This window comes from Bos grunniens, chromosome 12 (assembly GCF_055505025.1).
Source record: "Bos grunniens cultivar Pamir isolate PY7600 chromosome 12, Bosgru_T2T1.0, whole genome shotgun sequence".
Taxonomy (NCBI): domain Eukaryota; kingdom Metazoa; phylum Chordata; class Mammalia; order Artiodactyla; family Bovidae; genus Bos; species Bos grunniens.
In genome coordinates, this window is record NC_141176.1 from 69,795,559 (window position 1) to 69,816,475 (window position 20,917).

At 39.4% G+C, this 20,917-nt stretch overlaps 1 protein-coding gene across 2 annotated transcripts in view; it reads right to left on the reverse strand.

Annotated features, from left to right (window-relative positions):
- LOC147361858 (ATP-binding cassette sub-family C member 4) overlaps window positions 1–20,917 on the reverse strand; it is a 186,016-nt gene that overhangs the window by 31,710 nt on the left and 133,389 nt on the right. For both annotated transcript variants that reach the window (XM_086328622.1, XM_086328624.1), the window contains 3 exons: window positions 3,706–3,856; window positions 2,166–2,285; window positions 859–969 (listed from right to left, as the gene is read on the reverse strand). In XM_086328622.1, the coding sequence (XP_086184748.1) occupies window positions 859–969; window positions 2,166–2,285; window positions 3,706–3,856 (382 nt within the window). The remainder of the gene's footprint in view (window positions 1–858; window positions 970–2,165; window positions 2,286–3,705; window positions 3,857–20,917) is intronic.

Sequence of the window (20,917 nt, forward strand, 5' to 3'; positions counted from 1 at the left end):
CACTGTGCCTAGATCACTGGCACACAGATAGTGTTACTTTTACTAACTACTGATAGAGACCATGAAAGTAAAAAAAAAAGAAGAAGAAATAAAACAACCACTATGAACACAGAAAACTATTAAAAGAGCATATTAATCCTGACAGGGTTGACATACTCTTGACAGTTACGATGTAGGGAAAGAAACACGTCATCAGGCAGACTTTCGTCACTATGGTTTCAAGGATCATCATGTAATTCCACTTTTTACGTGCAACGCAGCCACAGTTGAAAACCACGAAAAACAAGTCAATTGGTTCTAAGAGCCACTGCTTTTAAATCTAGAATACTGCTCTTGTTGTTCCATTATTAAACCCAATGATTCAGTGTTATTACTATGGAATAGTAATTCACAATAGGGATGGTGAATGCATGCCATGCACACCAACACCACCCGCTCATCTGGTACCCACACAGCAGTGAGGATGGTGTTCTTTCCTACAGACAATGTTTCTCACCGCAGTACACCCTCCGAGCAGTCCTAAGGCCACAAGCTGGACAAAAAGCTTAACAGCAAACTTGTTTCTCTCCTCCCAACCTAAAATGCTATCAGTAATGTACAGAAGGTCAGTTGCTAGGCTGAATTCATCCCACTGAAGACAGATTAAAGGGACCAAAGAACACATCAAGAAGTCTCACCAAAAGCCTCATCAAGACACAAATGACTCCTCTACAGGGGCCACACGGCAGAATCACATGGTGCAAACACTTTAACACAATTCATTAGAACGAAACCGTATATTAGACAAAGGGGCAATAAGGTAAATTAATAACTGCAAATGAAGCTGTAACGGTAATCAAACTACAGTGATGCACTTACTTTTTGCCAGAATCAGGGACCCAAAGGCAACAACAATGACAAACACAGCACAGATGGCATCCAGACGCACAGCGAACCATCGGGACGTCGTCAGAAACAAGAACCAAGCCTCTGGATTTGAGGACAGAAATAAGCAGAATGAATAAGCAGAGGTATCACGTAGGCTGCTTTGATTTGGGATGGGGTCTTCTGCACAGGTGAACCACAGAAGATTTTTACACAAGTTAGGACAGCAAAGTTATAGGCTCAAGCACCTTGAGGATTGCAACAAGCTAGGTTCTGACATGACAGTGTATGGGAACATAGGAATCACTCCAGGAGCCTTGTGGGAAGCAGACACTGGAAACTTCAAGCCACAGGTTATAAAGAGAAATATGATCCTAATGATTAACATACAAAAATGGTCTCATCATTGTGTGTCTTGTGGTACTGGGCTCCACGTGAGGCTTATCCTCTCATAAAGTTGACTGTTCCCAAGTCTATGCTGGCACAGCATACCTGGCACTGTTTCCAGCACTGCCTGCACTTACTACAGGGCCCCACATTGTGTTAATTCTTAGGAGCCAGTATTTGAAGGACCATCAGATAACAGTATCTGCATGTGGCTTTCCAAATGTCATTTCATCAGATGGACCAGGATTTTTTTAATGTAGAGGAAATTCTGGATGCCATATCTGATAATGGAGAAATTATTTTCCTTAATGCTCTGAAAGGATGAGATGTTTAGATAGCATCACCGACTTAATGGACATGAGTTTGAGCAAACTCCTGGGGACAGTGGAGGACAGGGAAGCCTGGAGTGCTGCAGTCCATGGGGTCACAAAGAGTCGGACACGAATGACCAACTACAGCATGCTCAGAAAAGAGTTGGCAAACTAACAGCCTGTGGGCCAATAATGGACACAGCTTGCTTTTTTAAATAAAGTTTTATTGGGAGATAGTCACAGCCATTTGTTGATGTATTCTTTTTGCCTGCCTTAGTGCTATAATAGCAAAGCTGAGTAGCTGCAACAAAGACTGTGTGTGGTTTTTTATAAGTTTGTGGACATCCTTCTTAAAGGAACAAAGCCATAGGATGTGGTGACAGTTGGACAATGCAAGGTAGTAAGAGGAGGAAAAGCAGGGGGTGACCGGGGAAGAGGGGAGCACACACAGGGTTCTGAGAGGAAGGGCTGGGGGAGGCAGGTTTACAGAGGGGAACACGGGGTGGCATAGAGGTGCGGCCAGCAGGGCCACCTGAGAGGGAGGTCAGGCCTCAGAAGGCAGCATATCCCATCCTTTGAAATCATTTCCAGAATTCTACAGACCTGAGTGCAAGTCCTGGTGTGAGTCGAACAGTTCCTGAAACCTCTGTTCGGCTTTGTACGCCCGGATGGTCCAGAGTCCCTGGAGAGAAGATGATAAGTGGGAAAACACCGGGCTCCGAGCTGGGGAAGCAGAGACAGACACACGACAGAGAACGTCAGGGAGGCTGCACGCAAGGAAGTCAACTGTTTCCTGAGCTTGGCTGGTCATTCATCTTCCCCAGGGGCACACCCAGGGCTTCTTGGCAACTGCCTGGCAAAGTACCTACTGTGACCCTCAAATAATTCCTCATCCCAAGCTTCACTTTCACGACCCGCATATAACAGATTCCCTTCAAAGTCATCTTTGATCAAATTCAATTTGGACCTGTATTTAGATAACACATTTCTGTACTAACTCATTCATCAAGGTCCCCCTCAATCTTGCCTCCCTCCCTATTCTTCCCTGACATCCCTCCAGGTAAGAAGTTATAATTCTCTAATTTTTGAGTATCATTTTTAAACTTAATCCTCCATAAAGAGTCCTCACTGCACTGAATTTTGATGAACTTTGTGCTGTCACCACCAAAAGATTAGAAACTTAAGGGCTGGCAGAGGACAGGGTGCGATAAGTGAGGTGAGCGGACAGTCTGCCGTCTCACAGCATCATCCCTGCCCCTGCACCAGGAGTCTCTGGGCGGGTCACAGAGAACCTGGCACTATACCGCCCTTGTGACCGCAGGACCCGGGCAATTAAGGCGTCTTCTTCTCTGGCAAACTGACGGATGTTCTTATAACTGCCCTGCTGAATACCTGAGGAATTTGGAGGTCACTGTGGCATGAGACACTCACATCACCCTTGTAGAATCTGGCATGGCCTCAGTGGTCATTCTCTTTTGAGTGATTTCATGTGGGTTTGGGCCTGGTGGCACATGACTGACCACTTGCTTCCTGCCATCTTTTCAAAGAGCCCAGAGACCACAAGCAGCAGGGTCAGGATCCTGATCATCAGGGAACAGGCTGCGGGCTGCCAGGCAGTGAGGACCACATATGGTTCTCATTTCCATTGTTAACAGGGCTGTAAGCTGTTTTTTTCCATAGGTAGACTGTAACCTGTGACCTCTGTCAGGGACGAGTGATAATCTGTGTTGTATTAATATCATCAGGACATCACTTTGCTACCTGTGCATCTCCTGAAAAAGATCATTACTTCTAACACGATGCACTATTTTCCTTTTTAGAAAAATGATGCAATATTTCCTTTTCCTGAGTGGCTGGTCTATGTTAGGAAGCATGTGATGAGCAAGACAAAATCGGTCCCTATCCTCACGGTGCTAACATTCGTTTTCCTTGTGCTATAATGCAAAGCTGCCATTAACACACTACCCGCTCCGTGTGCCTTACGGGCCACACTGACTCATAAGGCCCCTAATATGCCATTACCAAATGTAGACTTGGTGAGAAATTCCAAAACGGAATCTGCAGGATTTCAGGGTTCTGGTTAATTATCATAAATGGAAGTCAGTCTGCACTGACATCCCAACCTGAGAGCCCCGGTACTCACTTGTAGATTCTAGGCGTTTGACATCACGTGATGTTTCTAAGAAATATCGCCGGAGAACAAAGAAAACAATGCCAAGGGGAACCAGGGGTATGGCAATCCAAGGAATCACTGCCACTGCCACGCCCACCACACCAATCACTTGTAGAAATGTCTGAAAGAGAAAATATAGAAACAAGGGCCTGTTTATCCAGCCTTCTCCTAAAAAATAAAATTTATTGGGTTGTTTTGTTAGGATTAAACTCCTTTTCCTCAAAGGATATGTTGGAAAAAGGTGGTCCTCGTGGTGTTTACTGTACACTTACCATGTGTGAAACACTGGGCTAAGTACGAAGTTTCTAGGTATAAGCTCTTTTGATCGACTAAGTAGCCTTAAAGCGCAGGCAGTACCATTTGGAAAAGATGAGAATATCTGAGGCTCAGAAAACAGAAACTATGAGATAGTCAGCTGTCATCCTATCACAGATGAGGAAACCAGAAGCCTCAGCTATACATGGAGGGATAAAGAAGTGGTTGGTTACAAATTCTGAGTTCAGAAAAGGAAGAAACACTCAAATATTGACCTTTGAAAGTTGGAATTCTTCTTTCGTGGTTTTCTGTCTGTAGTGACTGTTTATGAGTGCTGACTGTACATAGGTCTGCACATTCAAAGTATCACATGTATTAACTCATTATTCATCACAGTAACCCTACTGAGTAACAGCATAATTATCTCATTTTGTAGATGGAGAGCAAAATCAACTTGATGTCGAATGCAAAGCATAAGTCACAGAGCCAGGGGTAGTCTGGGCGTGAGTCACTGTGATAAATTTAATCTTCCCCCAAACCTACAGCCAACTTTCTATCATTATGCTAAAGATTCAAAGTGTGCATTTCAAACAATTATTCGATCCAGTTTTTCACCTGAGAGAATATGGTCATTATGGACAATGAGGAGTGATTATTTTCTTTGCAGCCAAAGACAACCTACACCCGGAAAGCAAAATCCATTACCCAGGTATCGTGCTATCTCAGACAGAGCTTGGGGCTAACCTTCTCAAATACTACCAGGAAGGGTAAGACACTCCAACACTCTTAATCTGAGCAAAAACTCAGCTTTTGTGTGAATATTTAACTGTTATAAAAATGTTAAGCATTTGGGAGACCAAGGGAAAAAGTGGTGTGCTTATCAATCCAAGTGAATGATATTTTCTATTCCATGCAGTATGAATTGGTAGTTGATAGTAAGGAAAAAAGCTAGAATTTGCAAACTTGTGAATCCCCGGAAATTCAACTGTGTCCTCCCTCAGGTCAGCCTTCTTGGAGCAAGCAGCCTGGTTAGGACATCAAGATGACTAAGACTGAGGACCCTGTCACCACCACGTGTGGAAGGGAAATCTGATGAGCACCTCTGAACAGATGCCGTCTCGGGACAGCAGCTGTTTCTGACAAAAACACAGTGGCATCTAAATAAGCTAAGTATACAAACATGGCAGAGAAAGGGAAAAAGAAATGCTTTCTGAAAAAATGTTAATGGCTTTGTGTAAAAACCATTCGAAAAATGTGAAAACTAAAATAACTGCTTTATTCCTACTGCACACAGCAAATTCTCTATCACTGAAGAAATTCCACCATTTCCTAGATTAAGTTGACAACCAAGTAAGTGGTGGTGACTACCTCACCCTCAAATTACCAATAATAGATAATTCATAAGGCTCCCTATGGGTGCCACCTCTCCAGTATTTTACAGGCATTATATAATTTCATTCTCATATCAAATCTGAATAGGAGATTTCTCTTTTAAAAGCTCAGTGAGGTTTAGTAATTTGCTCAAAGTCAGATAATTCATTCATTTTGACTCCAAGCCTGTCCTTTTAATTTCTGCCTGCTATGGTATCCCATATACACATAAAATTCATAATAAAAAAGTTAAGATCTAAATATCATCCCCTATTATATTTTCGCCCATTTATCTGCATTTTCTATTTCTGTTGAATTTCTTAGGGTTACACGGGTCTCTTCCATGCAGGGACCATTCCGTGTTTACTACTTAATTAGGGCATAAGAGCCTGCTCACCTCAAAAAGCAGACAGATCAGGAAAAGGTCTTAAAAAATTGAATGCTACACATTTTAATAAACACTGTTTAATAGACACTTACATATTTTAATAAATACTGTTTAAGTAAGAAAAGTTTCATAAGCGTAAAAAAAAAAATTAAAAAACAACCCAATTTAATTGTCATAAATACATAAACCCCAAGAACACAAAATGAGACTAAGTTTTATAAGTTCAATATATACATTTGGGTTAAAGTTTCCCCAGGAATTCTCTAAGTCTACAATTAACACTATATTCTAATATTGCAGATTTAACGTATTCCTTTCACAAACACAGTTTTAAATATGAGGGCCTGTTTGCCTGTTTAGTATTTAAATTCCAAATTGCTTACAGTCCTGTAGGAATTCCTAGGTATCTACCCACATTTTACTTTCAACTTAATTCCACAGGATTCTATTCCTGCTAGTCTTTGTGAAGCTTGTGCCAAAGAACATGTTTTCTATAAACAGCAGTAAAAATGTATTCTTCTTATTTTATGCAAATAAATATGCAATCCATACTTTTGGCTCACTCCATGCTTATTTGAACTCTCTCTCGCTCATGCTCATATTAGGCACAATGTGAAATATGTATTTAATCATAAAGTCACATAATAAGTAGACATTACTTTTATTATCTGTGTACAGTATTAAAAAATAAAATCAGGGACATTAAGACTGCTAACACCTCAGAAGACTCTCAAACCTTTGAATTTTCCTGTCAGACTCTTAAGAATTTTGTTCGAAGTTGTAATAAGTACAAATCATCCTGACTGCCTTAAACTTCTACTGATTTATATGGAAGATATGACTTAAATGCCATAAACAAGATTCATCTCTTGGCACAAGTTTCTTCTGATTTAGGGAAAGAAACAAATGCTGCCGAGTTTTGATCAGTAAGGTGTCTGCTGATGTGGGTGTAGGAGTGATTCTATTTATTCTGGAAACATGTGAGATAAAAAAAATTACCTTTCAATGAAATGACTATCTCATCAATTGTACTGCTAGGATAATACAAGGTACTTGTTTTAAAATCTTGAACAGGTTACACAAAACTCTCCAAGTATTAAGAAATAAAATGTAATTTCTATGAATCAATATTCAGTAACCTTCAAACACAGGATAAATATTAGTAAAGAGAAAAACAAGGAAAGCTCTTCGGTGTAAGGTCCTAAATCTAATACTGACCTAGAGTTAATATTATTGAGTCTGCAGGTGTTAAGCAAAGATGGTATCTTGAATGCTCACGGGAGTTTAGAGACCAGCTCTGGTTTGGTTCCAGACCCTTCGTTTATCACCTGTTTCTCTTCACCTCACCTAACCCAATTAATTCTGTTAAATCAGAAAATGATGGGAAGTTAGTGTGTCTTATCTGTATGATGAGATCCATACACACTCTAGTATGAATTAAGTTTTCTAAACGTGTGCTGTCCTTAGGATTCATTACCCATCCCTTTCATCCCTAATTTGACTGCCTCAGATCTTTTCTGAGGCATCCACCCTGGCTGTGAAACCTGTGTAATTCTTCAGTTAGCCCTTAATCCTGAGTCACACTTTGCTCCACTGAAGAGTAAATGGTGAGATTTGGTTTACAGTTCCTGACCCAACACAACAGAAACCATTAGGAAAACATAGTGCACTTTTCCCTTCCTTTGTGTTCAGCAAATCTCAATGATCAATACTTCCTGTCTAACCTTTCTCAGGGTCTGAGCTCATTATGAAATTCAAGACACAGAGTCCATCTATTTGCTATTTTAAAAAGGGCCACCTTAACACAACTACATGCCCATATGCCCTGAAGCCTGAGCTCCACAAAAAGAAAAACCACGACAACAGGAAGCCTGTGCACGGCAATTAACAGAGTAGCCCCTGCTCATTGCAACCAGACAAAAGCCAGCACAGCAATGAAGACTCAGCACAGCTAAAAATGAAATAATTCAAAAATCTGAGTCAGTTCTAATGAGGTGGAAAAACCTAGAGCCTATTATACTGAGTGAAGTAAGTCATAAAGAGAAAGATAAATATCATATACAAACATATATATATGGAATCTAGAAAAATGGTACTGAAGAATTTTTTGCAGGGTAGCAGTGGAGAAACAGACATGGAGAACAGACTTATGGACATGGGGAGAGGGAAGGACAGGGTGAGATGTATGGAGAAAGTAACATGGAAACTTACATTACCATATGTAAAACAGACAGACAACGGGAATTTGCTGTGTCCCAGGGAACTCAAACAGGGACTCTGTATCAACCTCGAGGGGTGGGATGGGGCAGGAGAGGGGAGGAAGGTTCAAAAGGGAAGGGATACATGTATATCTATGGCTGATTCATGTGAGGTTTGACAGAAAACAAAATTCTGTAAAGCAATTATCCTTCAATTAAAAAATAAATAAATTTATTTAAAATAAATAAGATAACTAAAAAATTAAAAGGCACACCTTAAAAATAATCCACATAAAAGTGGAAATAAAATGTTGAACAAGGTACCTCATAAAAAAATTAAATAAAAGAAAGCTGGAGTATCTAACTTGAAGTTAGGATGGACTGCTAGAAATAAAGGAACACATTTCATAAGAATAAAGGGTCAAAACAACAAAATTTTGTAAAGCAATTCTCCTTCAATTAAAATATAAATAAATTTTAAAAAATTATAAAGGGCCAATTTTATCCAATAGATATTTTTCTAAACCCAAATTTATATGCACCTAATAACATAGCTAAATAGTGTGTAAGGCAAAATCTGACAAAGCTTAGTAGAAATACACAATGCCATACCCATAGGAGATTTAAACTTACCTACCTCAAAAACTAATAGGATAAACAAGTTAAAAAAAAAAAAAAAAATCAATGGAGATATAAAATCTTTTTAAAACATCATTAACAAACATGACCTAATCAAGAAATACACGATAAGGTAGTCATTAGATGTTCTTTTCAATTATATATCCTATTCTATAAAGCAAGTATCAACAAACTTTAATGGACAGAAAGAGTACAGAATATATTCTGACCTAAGTGTATTTAATAAGAAATCAGTAACAAAAAGGTATCTACTGTATCATCAAATACTTGGAAGTTCAGTAACACATTGGAAGTATCATCTAATTCAAAATTGAAATAAAATTAAAGTATTCTGACATAAAAGAAAATAAAAATCTACAGATATTAAAATTTGAAGGCCGCAACTAAGGCTGTGCTTAGATGCTGTGTATTTCCCCCGCTCCACACACAAAAAGACGATAGGCCCAGAGAGCTTCACGAGTAGCTTGTGAAGAAAGTTTTACCAAATTCATCCAGGGAATTTGAGTCCAACATTATCATAATATAAAAACCAAAGACATTAAAAGAAACAAAAATCATAATCCAAACTGTCTTAACACTAAGGGACACACCAATAAACTGAATCTAACAACACAAAAAAGTAATATTTCACAATCAAACTTGGCTAGGTAAGTCAGAAACCCACAGGACTGGCTGTTACAAGCGATAGGCTGGAACTTTTGGGCAGGAGCCAATACTGTTCACATAGGCAGAATTTCTTTCTATTCACAGAAGCCTTAGCTCTTAAGCCCTTTCAACAGACTGAATTAGGCCCACCAAGACTATCTAAGATAGGATTCCTTACTTAAGTGAACTGATTATGCACTTTAATCATTTTTACAAAATATCTACACAGTAACAGCTTGACTACTTTTTGACTGAGTAACTGTGGAATGCTGCCTGGCCAAACCGACACATAAACTGACCCTGGTAGCTTGGTGGTTAGGATTCCAAGCTTTCACTGCCATGGCCAGGGGTTCAATCCCGGGTCAGGGAACTGAGATTCCCACAAGCTTGAGGTAAGGCAAAAAATGAAAAAAAGAAAATACATTAACAAAAAGATACATTTCTCATGTATTTTTATGAGGTCTGCATACCTTTGATGCCAAAAACTGGCAAAACATTCCAAGAAAAGTATAAACCAATATAATTCATGAAGAAATGAAAATATACTTGACAAAATACTAACAAATTGCATACAGTGATATGTACAGAAAAAAATACGTTACACATTATGACCAGCTGTAGTTTATTTAAGCAATATAAGGTTAATTTAACCTGCAAATATCACTTGGTATAATTCATCACACTTAAAGACTAATGGTGAATAATCATATGATTATCTCAACAAATGTAGAAAAAATATTGGCCAAATTTCAAGACCTAGTCTTGATTTTTAAAAACAGTAAAATTCTCTGGAATTTAGAAATTAACGGAAATATTCAGTCTACCTAAAAAACTGTAGTTAACATCATTCTTGATGGAAAAATATTGAAACAGTTTTGCCTTAATAGTACAAGAATTTATCACTCTTTTCAACATTTTACTCAAACCTCTGCCACAACAAGGAAATAAAACTAATAAATATTGTAAGTGAAGAAGGAAAACTTACATGATTGTGGATATAGAAAATTCTATATAATTAAAAAAGAAAAATCAAGTCCAAGAAATGGAAAGTAGATTCACAAACAAATCATTATATTTCTATATATTAGCAACAAGAAAGTGGATCTTTAGACAATTTAAGTGGATCTTAAAAACAATTCCATAAATACAATTGAAAGACATCAAATATTCAGGAATGAAGTCAATCAAAGCATTATAAGACTTTTATAAAAACTAAAAAACACTTCTAAAATTAAAGATGACCTCAGTAAGTCAAATATATAACTGACCTCAGACACTCCTCAAACTGATCTATAGATAAAAGGAAATATTAATCAAAATTCCAGAAGGCTTTCTTTGAAAACAAATTAAAAGGTTTCTAAAATTTATACAGAAACGTAAGTGATCTAGAATGATCAAAATAATCTTGAAGACGTAATGAATTAGAGGAATTAAACCATTATACATACGATAACTAAGACCGCGGTATCAGTAGAAGGATAAACAAATCAGTGGAACAAAATAAAATATGCCAAATAAATAAGGTATACAAACTCAGACTTGACTACATAGAGTCAAATGATTTTGAATCAGGTGCCAATTCAATCCATAATGGTGTTGTAAATAAATGTGGCTAGCATAACTGGAGAAAAAAATGACCAGTAAGCATGCATGAAAAAGAACTCTATCATTAATCATCAGGAAAATGCAAATTGATACCACAATGAGAGTAGTCATCCACAAAAAGACTAGACACAAAGCCTGATAATATGTGTTGCAAAAATTGCAAAGGTGTGGAACAACCAGAACTCCCATATATTGCTGGCGGGTGTGTAAGATGGTGCAACAATCTTGAAAAGTTTTATGGTAATTTTAAGTTAACAAATGCTTACCTTATGACTGAGCAATTCCACCCGTACATACGCATTCGATGGAGAGGAATGATAACCTATGGCCATATAAACACTTCTTAGAGAAGTTTCCCTGCTAAAAGCTACAAACAACACAAATGTCCATCAACTAGAGAATGGATACATAAATTGTGGCATCTTCATACAATAGAATGACTCAGAAAGGAGTAAGAAAGAAAAGAACCACTGAAACATGCCACAACACGGGTAGGTCTTGAAAATCTTGAAAACATGTTAAGCAAAAGAAGGCAGCGCAGAAAAACCTGTACTGTGTTGACTCCATTTATTTTAGGAGCACAAAAGCAGGAAAACTGACACACGCTGACAGCAATCTATCACAACCGTTGGTCTGTGGACATTTACTCCAGAGGGCCAGGAGAGATTTTCTGAGGTGAGGAGAATACTCTGAATCTGGGTTTGTGTGCTAATCAAAGGAAGACTAAATCAACAGACCCAAAGCAAGAGTTGCAAGACACAAATGCATCCTGAAACTCACAAGGGGAGAACCACCACAAGATAAATACATTACAATAAATGATGTTCCACAATAGACTGAAGCAATATATCCACACGTAAAATGCTAAGTACAGGGTTTTAACAAAAATCAAGGAAGTTCTTCAGCACACACGCTCTTCATTTTGTTAAGAAAACTCATTGGTAGACAGAATTGAAGAAATGTGCCCAAGAATAGAATATGGAGGACTTCCCTGGTGTAGTGGATAAGAATCAGCCTGCCAATGCAGGGGTTCAATCCCTGGTCGGGGAAGATACCACATGCTAAGGAGCAACTAAGTCCAAGTGCCACAACTACTGAAGCCCGAGTGCTCTACAGCATGATAAACCTGCGCACCCCAACTAAAGAGCAGACTCTGCTCGACGCGCCTAAAGAAAGCCCATGCATAGCAATGAAGAACCAGTTCAAACAAAAATAATTAAAAAAAAAAAAACAAACAGCACATGGCCCTCAACATGAGTAAGTTATTTGATGTTTGATCATTTCTAAATATAAAGATGGCAAGGAGGGAAAAGTATTGTGAATGACAGCTGTAGTTTTCGAATGGACGTCATCCAATGATGCTACAATGTAAAATTTTATGCTCTAAACACCACCAGGAGGTTTGATAAAAATGGGGTCCTTATTTTTTTCCTTAGGTCTTAATTAGCTTCTTGTTAAACTATAAACATTATCACTGGAGCACACGTGCTGGCACATACAAAAAGCAACACTTGGTTGCCAGCCTGAGAAGGTCCCCGCTGATTAACTGTCACCAGGCTGACGCTGACGGGGCTGATTTCTAGTGTGCTATTATGCTGGGAAAAAACCCAACCATCTCATCTTTCGTTAAAAAGAAAGGTAAACAGAGCATATGAGTGGGCTTATGTGAAGTATATTACCTTGATATCAGAAACCCAAGGGTCAAGTGTTTGTAAATATTTCCAGTAACCAATATCATTGATTCTCCCTTCTATTAACAAGGAAACCCACTTTAACTCTGCAGTGTGCATAAATCTCTGGGACTAGCATTTCCAGGGAATATTCGATCCCTGCAAATTCCTAACTAAAACGCTTTTGTTGATTTTAAAAGCGTGAAAATGCTGTGACTCAGTTCAAATGAATGAGTTTACTTTTAAAGAGTCCGTAAAACAGAGATCTTTCAAACAGGGCAAGGCTGCCTAACTAACAATCTCTTTTGTCCAACCAGGATTTGAGGGAGGGGTTGGGGGAAGGGGTCAACACACCACAGAAAAGCTCAAAATGACAAAGTCATTGTTCAGTGAAAGAGGCTGGAATGCTTTCTACACACTTTCCCTGACATCTCTACACAATGAAATGCAAGGGTCAGTGGTACCGAGACAAGTAAAGGCAGTTCCACTCTTTGCTTTTATAAAAGCAAGTGACCCAGCCTATTATGCTGAGTCTCAGGCTTTGTTCTCAATATCCAGATGCAATAGCCTGTTCCTCTGCGCTCCCCTCTCTGGAAAGAAATGACTGAGGACACCTTCACTTTTTCTTTTTGGGGGCATTTTCACTTCATAAAACTGCAGTCAGTGCCTTGTGTGTGTGCTGAGGGAATGACAAGGTCCCTGGTGGTCTCACCATGGCCAGCATTGGTGGCTCAAGAGGCCTCAGGATAAGCCCTTTGTGTCCATGAAAGGACCTGAAGAGTCAGTTATTTGAGCCCAGCCGAGCTGTTGTTATGGTGTTTTCTAGGCGGGGCGGGGAGCGGCGGGGAGAGAATAAGGAGTGTGAGGAGGACAGGTTTGGCAATCCAGCTTTCCTCAATAAATTACAGCATTTTGTAGCATGCAAGTTTGCATGCTCAGAGCAGTCTCCCAATTTTTTAGTCTGGATAAATTCAAACTTTATTAATATGCATAAGTTCTTACTGCTCATTTCCACATATTTTGCTATTGGAGGACTTCTTGAAAGTATGTGTGTGTTCCATCCTTTTAATGGAAGTGAGTGTGTGTGAAAGTCGCTCAGTCGTGTCCGACTCTTTGCGACCCCATAGACTATACAGTCCATGGAATTCTCCAGGCCAGAATACTGGAGTGGGTAGCCTTTCCCTTCTCCAGGGGATCTTCCCAACCCAGGGATCGAACCCAGGTCTTTAATGGAAAGAGTTCAGGAATAATTGAGATTCCTTGTTACATGTTACCTGAGATCCTGAAGATTCAGAAATTCTATGGAAATACTTAGCTCTATTCCCCACTGCCCCCCAACCCAATGAGCCTACATTAGAAAGTGTCCATTAGGGCCTTCCCTGGTAGTCCAGTGGGGCTTTCCTAGTGGCTCAGACAGTAAAGAATCTGCCTGCCACGCAAGAGACCTGGGTTCATTCCCTGGGTCAAGACGACGACCTGCAGAAGGGAATGGCTATCCACTCCTGTATTCTTGCCTGGAGAATTCCATAGACAGAGGAACCTGAGAGATGATACAATCTTTGGGATCGCAAAGAGTTGGACACGATTGAGCAATTAACACTACCTTTCACTTTGGTGTTCTAGTGGTTAAGATTCCTCGATTCCAGTTCAGGGGGTATGGGTTTGATTCCTGATCAGGGCATTAAGATCCCATAGGCTTCAGAGTGCAGCCAAAAAGTTTAAAAATCCATTAAAATCTTCAGGGATTACAAACCTAGAAACACTGTGATACACATTCACGTGGTGATACACATGGGCCTGGAAACTGTGACAATTACTTTAGTGCAACATAATGCATTATTGGATTATTTTTCCTAATTAAAAAATATATGTGGCATTTAAAAAAACTAGCCATTATTTCGGAGAAGGCAATGGCAACCCACTCCAGTACTCTTACCTGGAAAATCCCATGGATGGAGGAGCCTGGTGGGCTACAGTCCATAGGGTCGCTAAGAGTTGGACATGACTGAGCAACTTCACTTTCACGCACTGGAGAAGGCAATGGCAACCCACTCCAGTGTTCTTGCCTTGAGAATCCCAGGGACCAGGAAGCCTGGTTGGGCTGCTGTCTCTGAGGTCGCACAGAGTCGGACACGACTGAAGTGATTTAGCAACTTAGCAGCAGCCATTATTTATCATTTAACATGTAGTTAGATGTTACACCAAGAATTTTATTGACTCCATTGTGTCTACAGAACAAGTTTTCTGATATTGGTCATATTATCTCTATTTTATGGAGAAGGAAAGTACAGCTTTTTGGGACAAAGGGAGAGACCTAGGATTCAAGACTGGAAAGGCAGACCTTAGGGTTCGCCACTCCAGCACTTAAAGCTCTTGGCATCATGAATGATTACCAGTTAACATAAAATCTGTATATGCTTCAATATACCCTCAGACCATGAAAACATCAAGTTTGTCCTAGAGATTGAAGAACTCTGCAAAAAAAAAAAAACATTTTCAGGGTTCTCACATCATCAGAATCACACTAAACAGACTTCGGCAACTGCATTTTTTCATGCTCTATAATGAACAGTCAGTAACTATAATTTCACTGGACAGGCAACTGAAGAATCAAATTAGCAGTGTACAAACTTGTGACTGCCCCTCTGTTAGGATATGAGGATAACAATGCCATCACCTGAGGGAACAGACTGTATTGCAGGGTAGAATCCCGATTAAGAACGGAGGGTTTTCATTAGCCACACCTGACATCATGATCTGGCTGTTCCAAAGATGAACTTGGACAAACCAGTGCCTCTTCCTGTCTTCCCTACCTTGTCAAAACCCCAACATTCTACAAACATTCCAAACCAAATTCCTGTGTTGATGACACAAGTCATCCTATGTTCTGACCCCCACTGGGCCTCTCCATCTCTGTCTCCTCCAATGACTGATCTCCAACTTCACAATCCAACTATTTACACTATGCCAGCCACACCAACATTCTACACTCTCCTGGCCTCCCTACCCTTTGTGCCTCATCCATCCCTAAATAAAGTTCTGGAAGCCATTCCCAACTCCCCAGGCAGGGTTTCGGAAGATGCTCCCTTAACTGCTGCAATCTAAATAGCTGGCCAACGCTAGAGTAATTCAGAATCTTAATGTTTTGGTATAATTTCGGAGAAGGCAATGGCACGCCACTCCAGTACTCTTGCCTGGAAAATCCCATGGACGGAGAAGCCTGGTGGGCTGCAGTCCATGGGGTCGCTAAGAGTCGGACACGACTGAGTGACTTCACTTTCACTTTTCACTTTCACACATTGGAGAGGGAAATGGAAACCTACTCCAGTGTTCTTTCCTGGAGATTCCCAGGGACAGGGGAGCCTGGTGGGCTTCCATCTATGGGGTCGCACAGAGTCGGACACGACTGAAGCGACTTAGCAGCAGCAGCAGCAGCATAGGTATCAGTTCAGAGTTTCTCTGTATAAATCCCATCTGTAATGCGTCATCGAGAACATCTACGACAATTGTGAAACTCTCAGCACAGAATTCTCCTTTATTTCTCCAATTCATCCCTCACTCCCACACATCTGCTGTCTCATTAACATATTTTCTATTCAAGCAAAGCCTTTATTTATTAAGACCACCCAGAATATCCAACTTGCCAAACAAACAACTCTTGCACTTGGAATTCACAATTTAACAGTTCCAGTAAGTACTGTCATCTATGAAATTCTAACACCTTTCTATGATATATTAGTCTGTATTTCACTGAAGAAAGTACACTTGATTCCTAAATAAGCAAACATTCGGGCATTTGAAGGAAAAAAACAAAGGTGTCTGCTGGTCTTAGAGAATTGTGGGCAGGGTAATCTATTCAACACAGTGTTCAAGAAGCAAAGACACAAGAAACAAAGAAATAAAACAAAGCAGGTCTTTCATATAACTACAAAATAGTAAATAAATTCTCTTTAGGGAGTGAGAAGGAATAGGACAAGAAAAAGTATGTAGAATATACACTTTAGAAGTAATAAAAATGAAAATTATCAAGTATCTTTCAAGGTTTACCAAATATACCCAAGGATGAGCAGAATCATCAAAAATGAGCTTGAACACACTTGGCACTAACTACATCCTTTAAAAAGAAAACTGAACAACCCGCTAAACACCCCTTGCCATACCTACTCTCAGCTGGTGACTGAAAGAAAAGACTGCTTCCCATTGGGCACTTGGCTTCCAGCCACACCTCCAACCCCACCATCCACAGGGGTCTCATTTGGGATCAAAGGTACCTCCTTGAAGCTCCACCCACCTCCTGACCCAGGACAAGGAGCTGCCTCCAGCTGCACCTCCCCTCCCCGCCCCCGCCTCATCTAGTTTGCCTTCCAGGACTTCCTTCTGAAAGTGATGAATTCTTGGAGGGCTCCCTCTCCTTGGGGGGCTGGAGAAGACTCAAGAGGGGAGGGCTTTGTACCTCAAGGACTCAACTCTAACCCTTGTTTGTTGAAGGGAAAGGGGAAAATATCACCCAGCACAACCCCAATCCCCACCCCATCAATACTTCCATAAGCTTCTGAGGTTCAGCCCTGAAAATCATTCACTCTCTCTGGGAAAACTTGTCCTCCTTCACAGACTCAGTGACTATCTGCTCAGTGACAGATATGCAGGTGCCATGCTCATTCCAGGTTTCTCTCTGTTACTTCCAGTTAAGCACAGGATACCTCCACGTGGAGGTCCAGAAACATCAAGGAAGATCTGAGTGTGTAAATCACATTTGGCTCACACGGAAATAAAGCCTTATCCATTCTCCTAAATAGTACACTCTCACAGTAATACATCAAATACGTTTGTATTTGTATTTGATGTACTTGATGACTGTCTCACCATGGAAGACGGGAATTAGTTTCATTCACCTCCATGGCTCAGCTGGTAAAGAATCCGCCTGCAATGCGGGAGACCTGGGTTTGATCCCAAGGTTGGGAAGATCCCCTGGAGAAGGGAGAGGCTACCCATTCCAGTACTCCGGCCTGGATAATTCCATAGACTGTATAGTCCATGGGGTTACAAACAGTCAGAAATGACTGAGCGACTTTCACTTCACTTCGTCCACATTCCAAGCCCTGCCTGTGCCTACTACATGGAACACATTCAGTGAATGAAGACAAGGGCTTTACTTTTTCCATCCCACATCCCTAGGACATAGAAGTCCAATAAAAGACTGCTGAAAACAAACCAAAATGGAAGATATATAGATATGATGTGAGATATGAAATAGGAAGAACTCATTTTATGAAAAAAAACTTCAATGTTTTCCATTATTATATATCTAGTTGCAAACAGAACAGTACAAATACTGTTCAGTGCAAACTGAAGACTATAACTGCCCATCAAATGTTATACATATACTGTATTATTGGAATGATTAAGCATTATTGGAATGATTAAGCATTATTGGAATGATTAAGCATTATTGGAATGATTAATCACTAAGAATTATTTAATCCTAAATAAAATTAAAATTTAAAATTAAATACGAAAGAAACATTGTAAATATTATGTACGTATGTACCATTAATTAAATTAATCACTGTTAAGAAAATGAGTGGCTATATTTATGTTGCTTGTATTTATGTTGTGCTATTAAAAATATCAGTCATACACTAAGAATGTGAATTTTAATGGACCAGTATTTTGCTTGTTTGTATTTATTCAAATTCAGTATATACTGAAAGTCAAACCCTTCTTCAAAGAATTCCTTCCATGTTGAAATCGCTCACATGTAAGATATTTAGTTTTAATGAGGGAAGAACACCAAGTTGTGGCTTCATAAATGACTTGGTTTTTTAAAAATACTGTTAGTACTCAAAGCTGTTATGATTTTTGAAAAAGCAAACAAACAAACGAGTTTCAACAACACCTTGATAAACCAGATTCGTGCTGCCAACCACTGGCTAACTTATCTGATAAGCCCACGGCAACCCTGAGGTAACCTACAGACTGTTGTCATTTTGTATAAATTATTTATTTCCTATGATACATCCAAAAACTTCCCTCACTTCTGGCCTTCCCTTCCAGAAGGCCTTGGCAGCCAAAAATTTCTGTTCATTCACTCTTGTTCTGTACCTGTGTCAACTCAGGTTCCTAAATCCCCCACGTTAGCCCACAGGGCCTCTGGAATTCTCATGGGAATGCCAGACAGTTGTGAAGCACACTCGTTTTAAAATGAGCTGTGTCACTCATCAGCATGGATATGGATCACTCACTAAAACTAAAAATGAAACAAAAAATAAACCAAAACCCATAAATGTTCACACAAATTCAAACTGAAGTCCAAGGGACAAAGTTAAGGAAATAGTTTCTATCTGCCCAGCAAACTGGTTCACACTTTAAATAGCATTTTCTCATCTTAGTCCCTTTGATAGTGAAATGAATGATAAAATCTGACTTCTGACTTCCTCACTGGAGAATTACCTTTCCTAACCCTTGATGGGATCCTGTTCTCTGTTTCCTTTCCCCAATTCACCAGCAGCAGACTCAATTATACTACAACCCAATGGGCCATTTTCTGAACTCTTACTTTCAAGACCAACAAAACTGTCATTGTCTTACAGAAAAACTGATGAAGCACACATGCTCTGGATTAAAAAATTCCCATGGATAAGTGTAATTACATTATTTCTATATCTATTTGATTTTAATTCTCCTGTAAGGTATTATCACATGCTTATCAGTAAGAAACAAATGTTAAACATGTCAGTGTTGGTTTGAATATTTCAAAAGTGGAAAGATATCTGAGCTTTGAATTTTGATTTGCATTCTATTTCTTGCTATACATCCTACCAAGTTCTTTCTGGCTCAAGCCTCAGAGATGACATGTAGATCAGGAAGGAGCACAAGATAAAACCAAGGTTAACTTCTTGATATGGAAATTCCCAACCCTTTCTAAACTCAGCTGATGGGCTTAAGAGGACTGGCGTTGTGTGAGTTTCCCTGAGCACAGGGGCAGCTGCTAGTCACTAAGATCCTTACCCTAAGAATCCGATGAGAGGTATTAAAACCCAGCTTCTCCTGAGGTCGGCAGCAGGTTTTGCTAAGGACATTAAAATCAAAGGCAGACAGGAAATTTTCAATCTCAGTTAAGAAGGGGGATGACAAAACTCTTTAGACAAGCTGATGGGCCAGACAAGAGACCTTCCATTTCAGATTCCCATGCACTTGAGAGGATGTTACTGGTCACTGAGATAATACTGAGGATAAGTCAAAGTGGATAAAATGTCCATTCAAAAAATCAAACAATTCCTTAAAAAAAAAAAAAAAAAAAAAAACTAGATCAACTTAAGAAAAGTCATAAGGTGAGTCAAGCTGATTGTCATTTTGACCTTCCTTTGCTTTAATTCAGGAGCCTATTTAGAAATGTAACAAGTAACCCTCTTCATTCGGCTCAGCTAGCAGAGCTAATAGGGTTCTAATTAATTTCCAGAAGATTGCTGTTATAACTAACAGGTTTTAAACATTTGGTTGATTGGGGAAAATGAATTGAATATAATGTATTTGATTTGGAAAATTAGTTTTCATTCTATGTGCTTACCATAATAGTGTTTATTTTAAGTTTACATGATTCCATTAAGAGTCCCAGATCACACCTCGGAGTTCTTTTCATCATTACAGAGTCCTACCCAACTTTAAAAAAAAAAATCAATTTACATTTTTTTTTGTTGTTGGCCTTTCATTGAGGTCAGGTTAACTTCATTTTTCTGGCTTTAATAAAAATCTTCTCTTGCTAATACAGCAACAGGCCCAAATACTTCAAAATGATCCCAGTGATACCTCGTCAAAAGCCCACTCATCGAATGCAAATCCTCTGCAGAAAGGCTTCGGCACATAAAGTACGATGAACCAGTTACTGCATTGTTTATTAAGTTTCACTTGATTCCTCCTGACAACCATTTAAACAATGAATGTTGGGAAATGTCCCTCAAAGAATCAACAACAATGGCAGGGATCAGGGCTTTTATATTTAGCTAATACTATTTTTAAAAGGAGAAAATATTTCTTCCTGAAGGGATTATGGCTGCCTTATTAAAGACACCTGCAAACAAAGCAAGTGACAACAGATCTTTATCATAATTGATAACTGAGTCATCTTTTATACAAACACTGCTTTCTTAGAGACAATAATACAGAGATTTACCATTGCTGTTAGATTCAAGAAATCAGCTAATTGGGACTACTGGTATTTAACAATGGTGTGTTCCATCAAGATTAACTGAGACCCTTGTCTCTCAGGTTAAAAAGAAGAACGGTGAGACTAGAATTTTCTCCTCACACCACTGAGAATGTTGGACGCTGACAGCAGGTGGCATCTATCCCTGTTCCTCTCTAGGTCACACTAATATATGTGGTGCATTATCTTTATGAGGACTAATCAACCA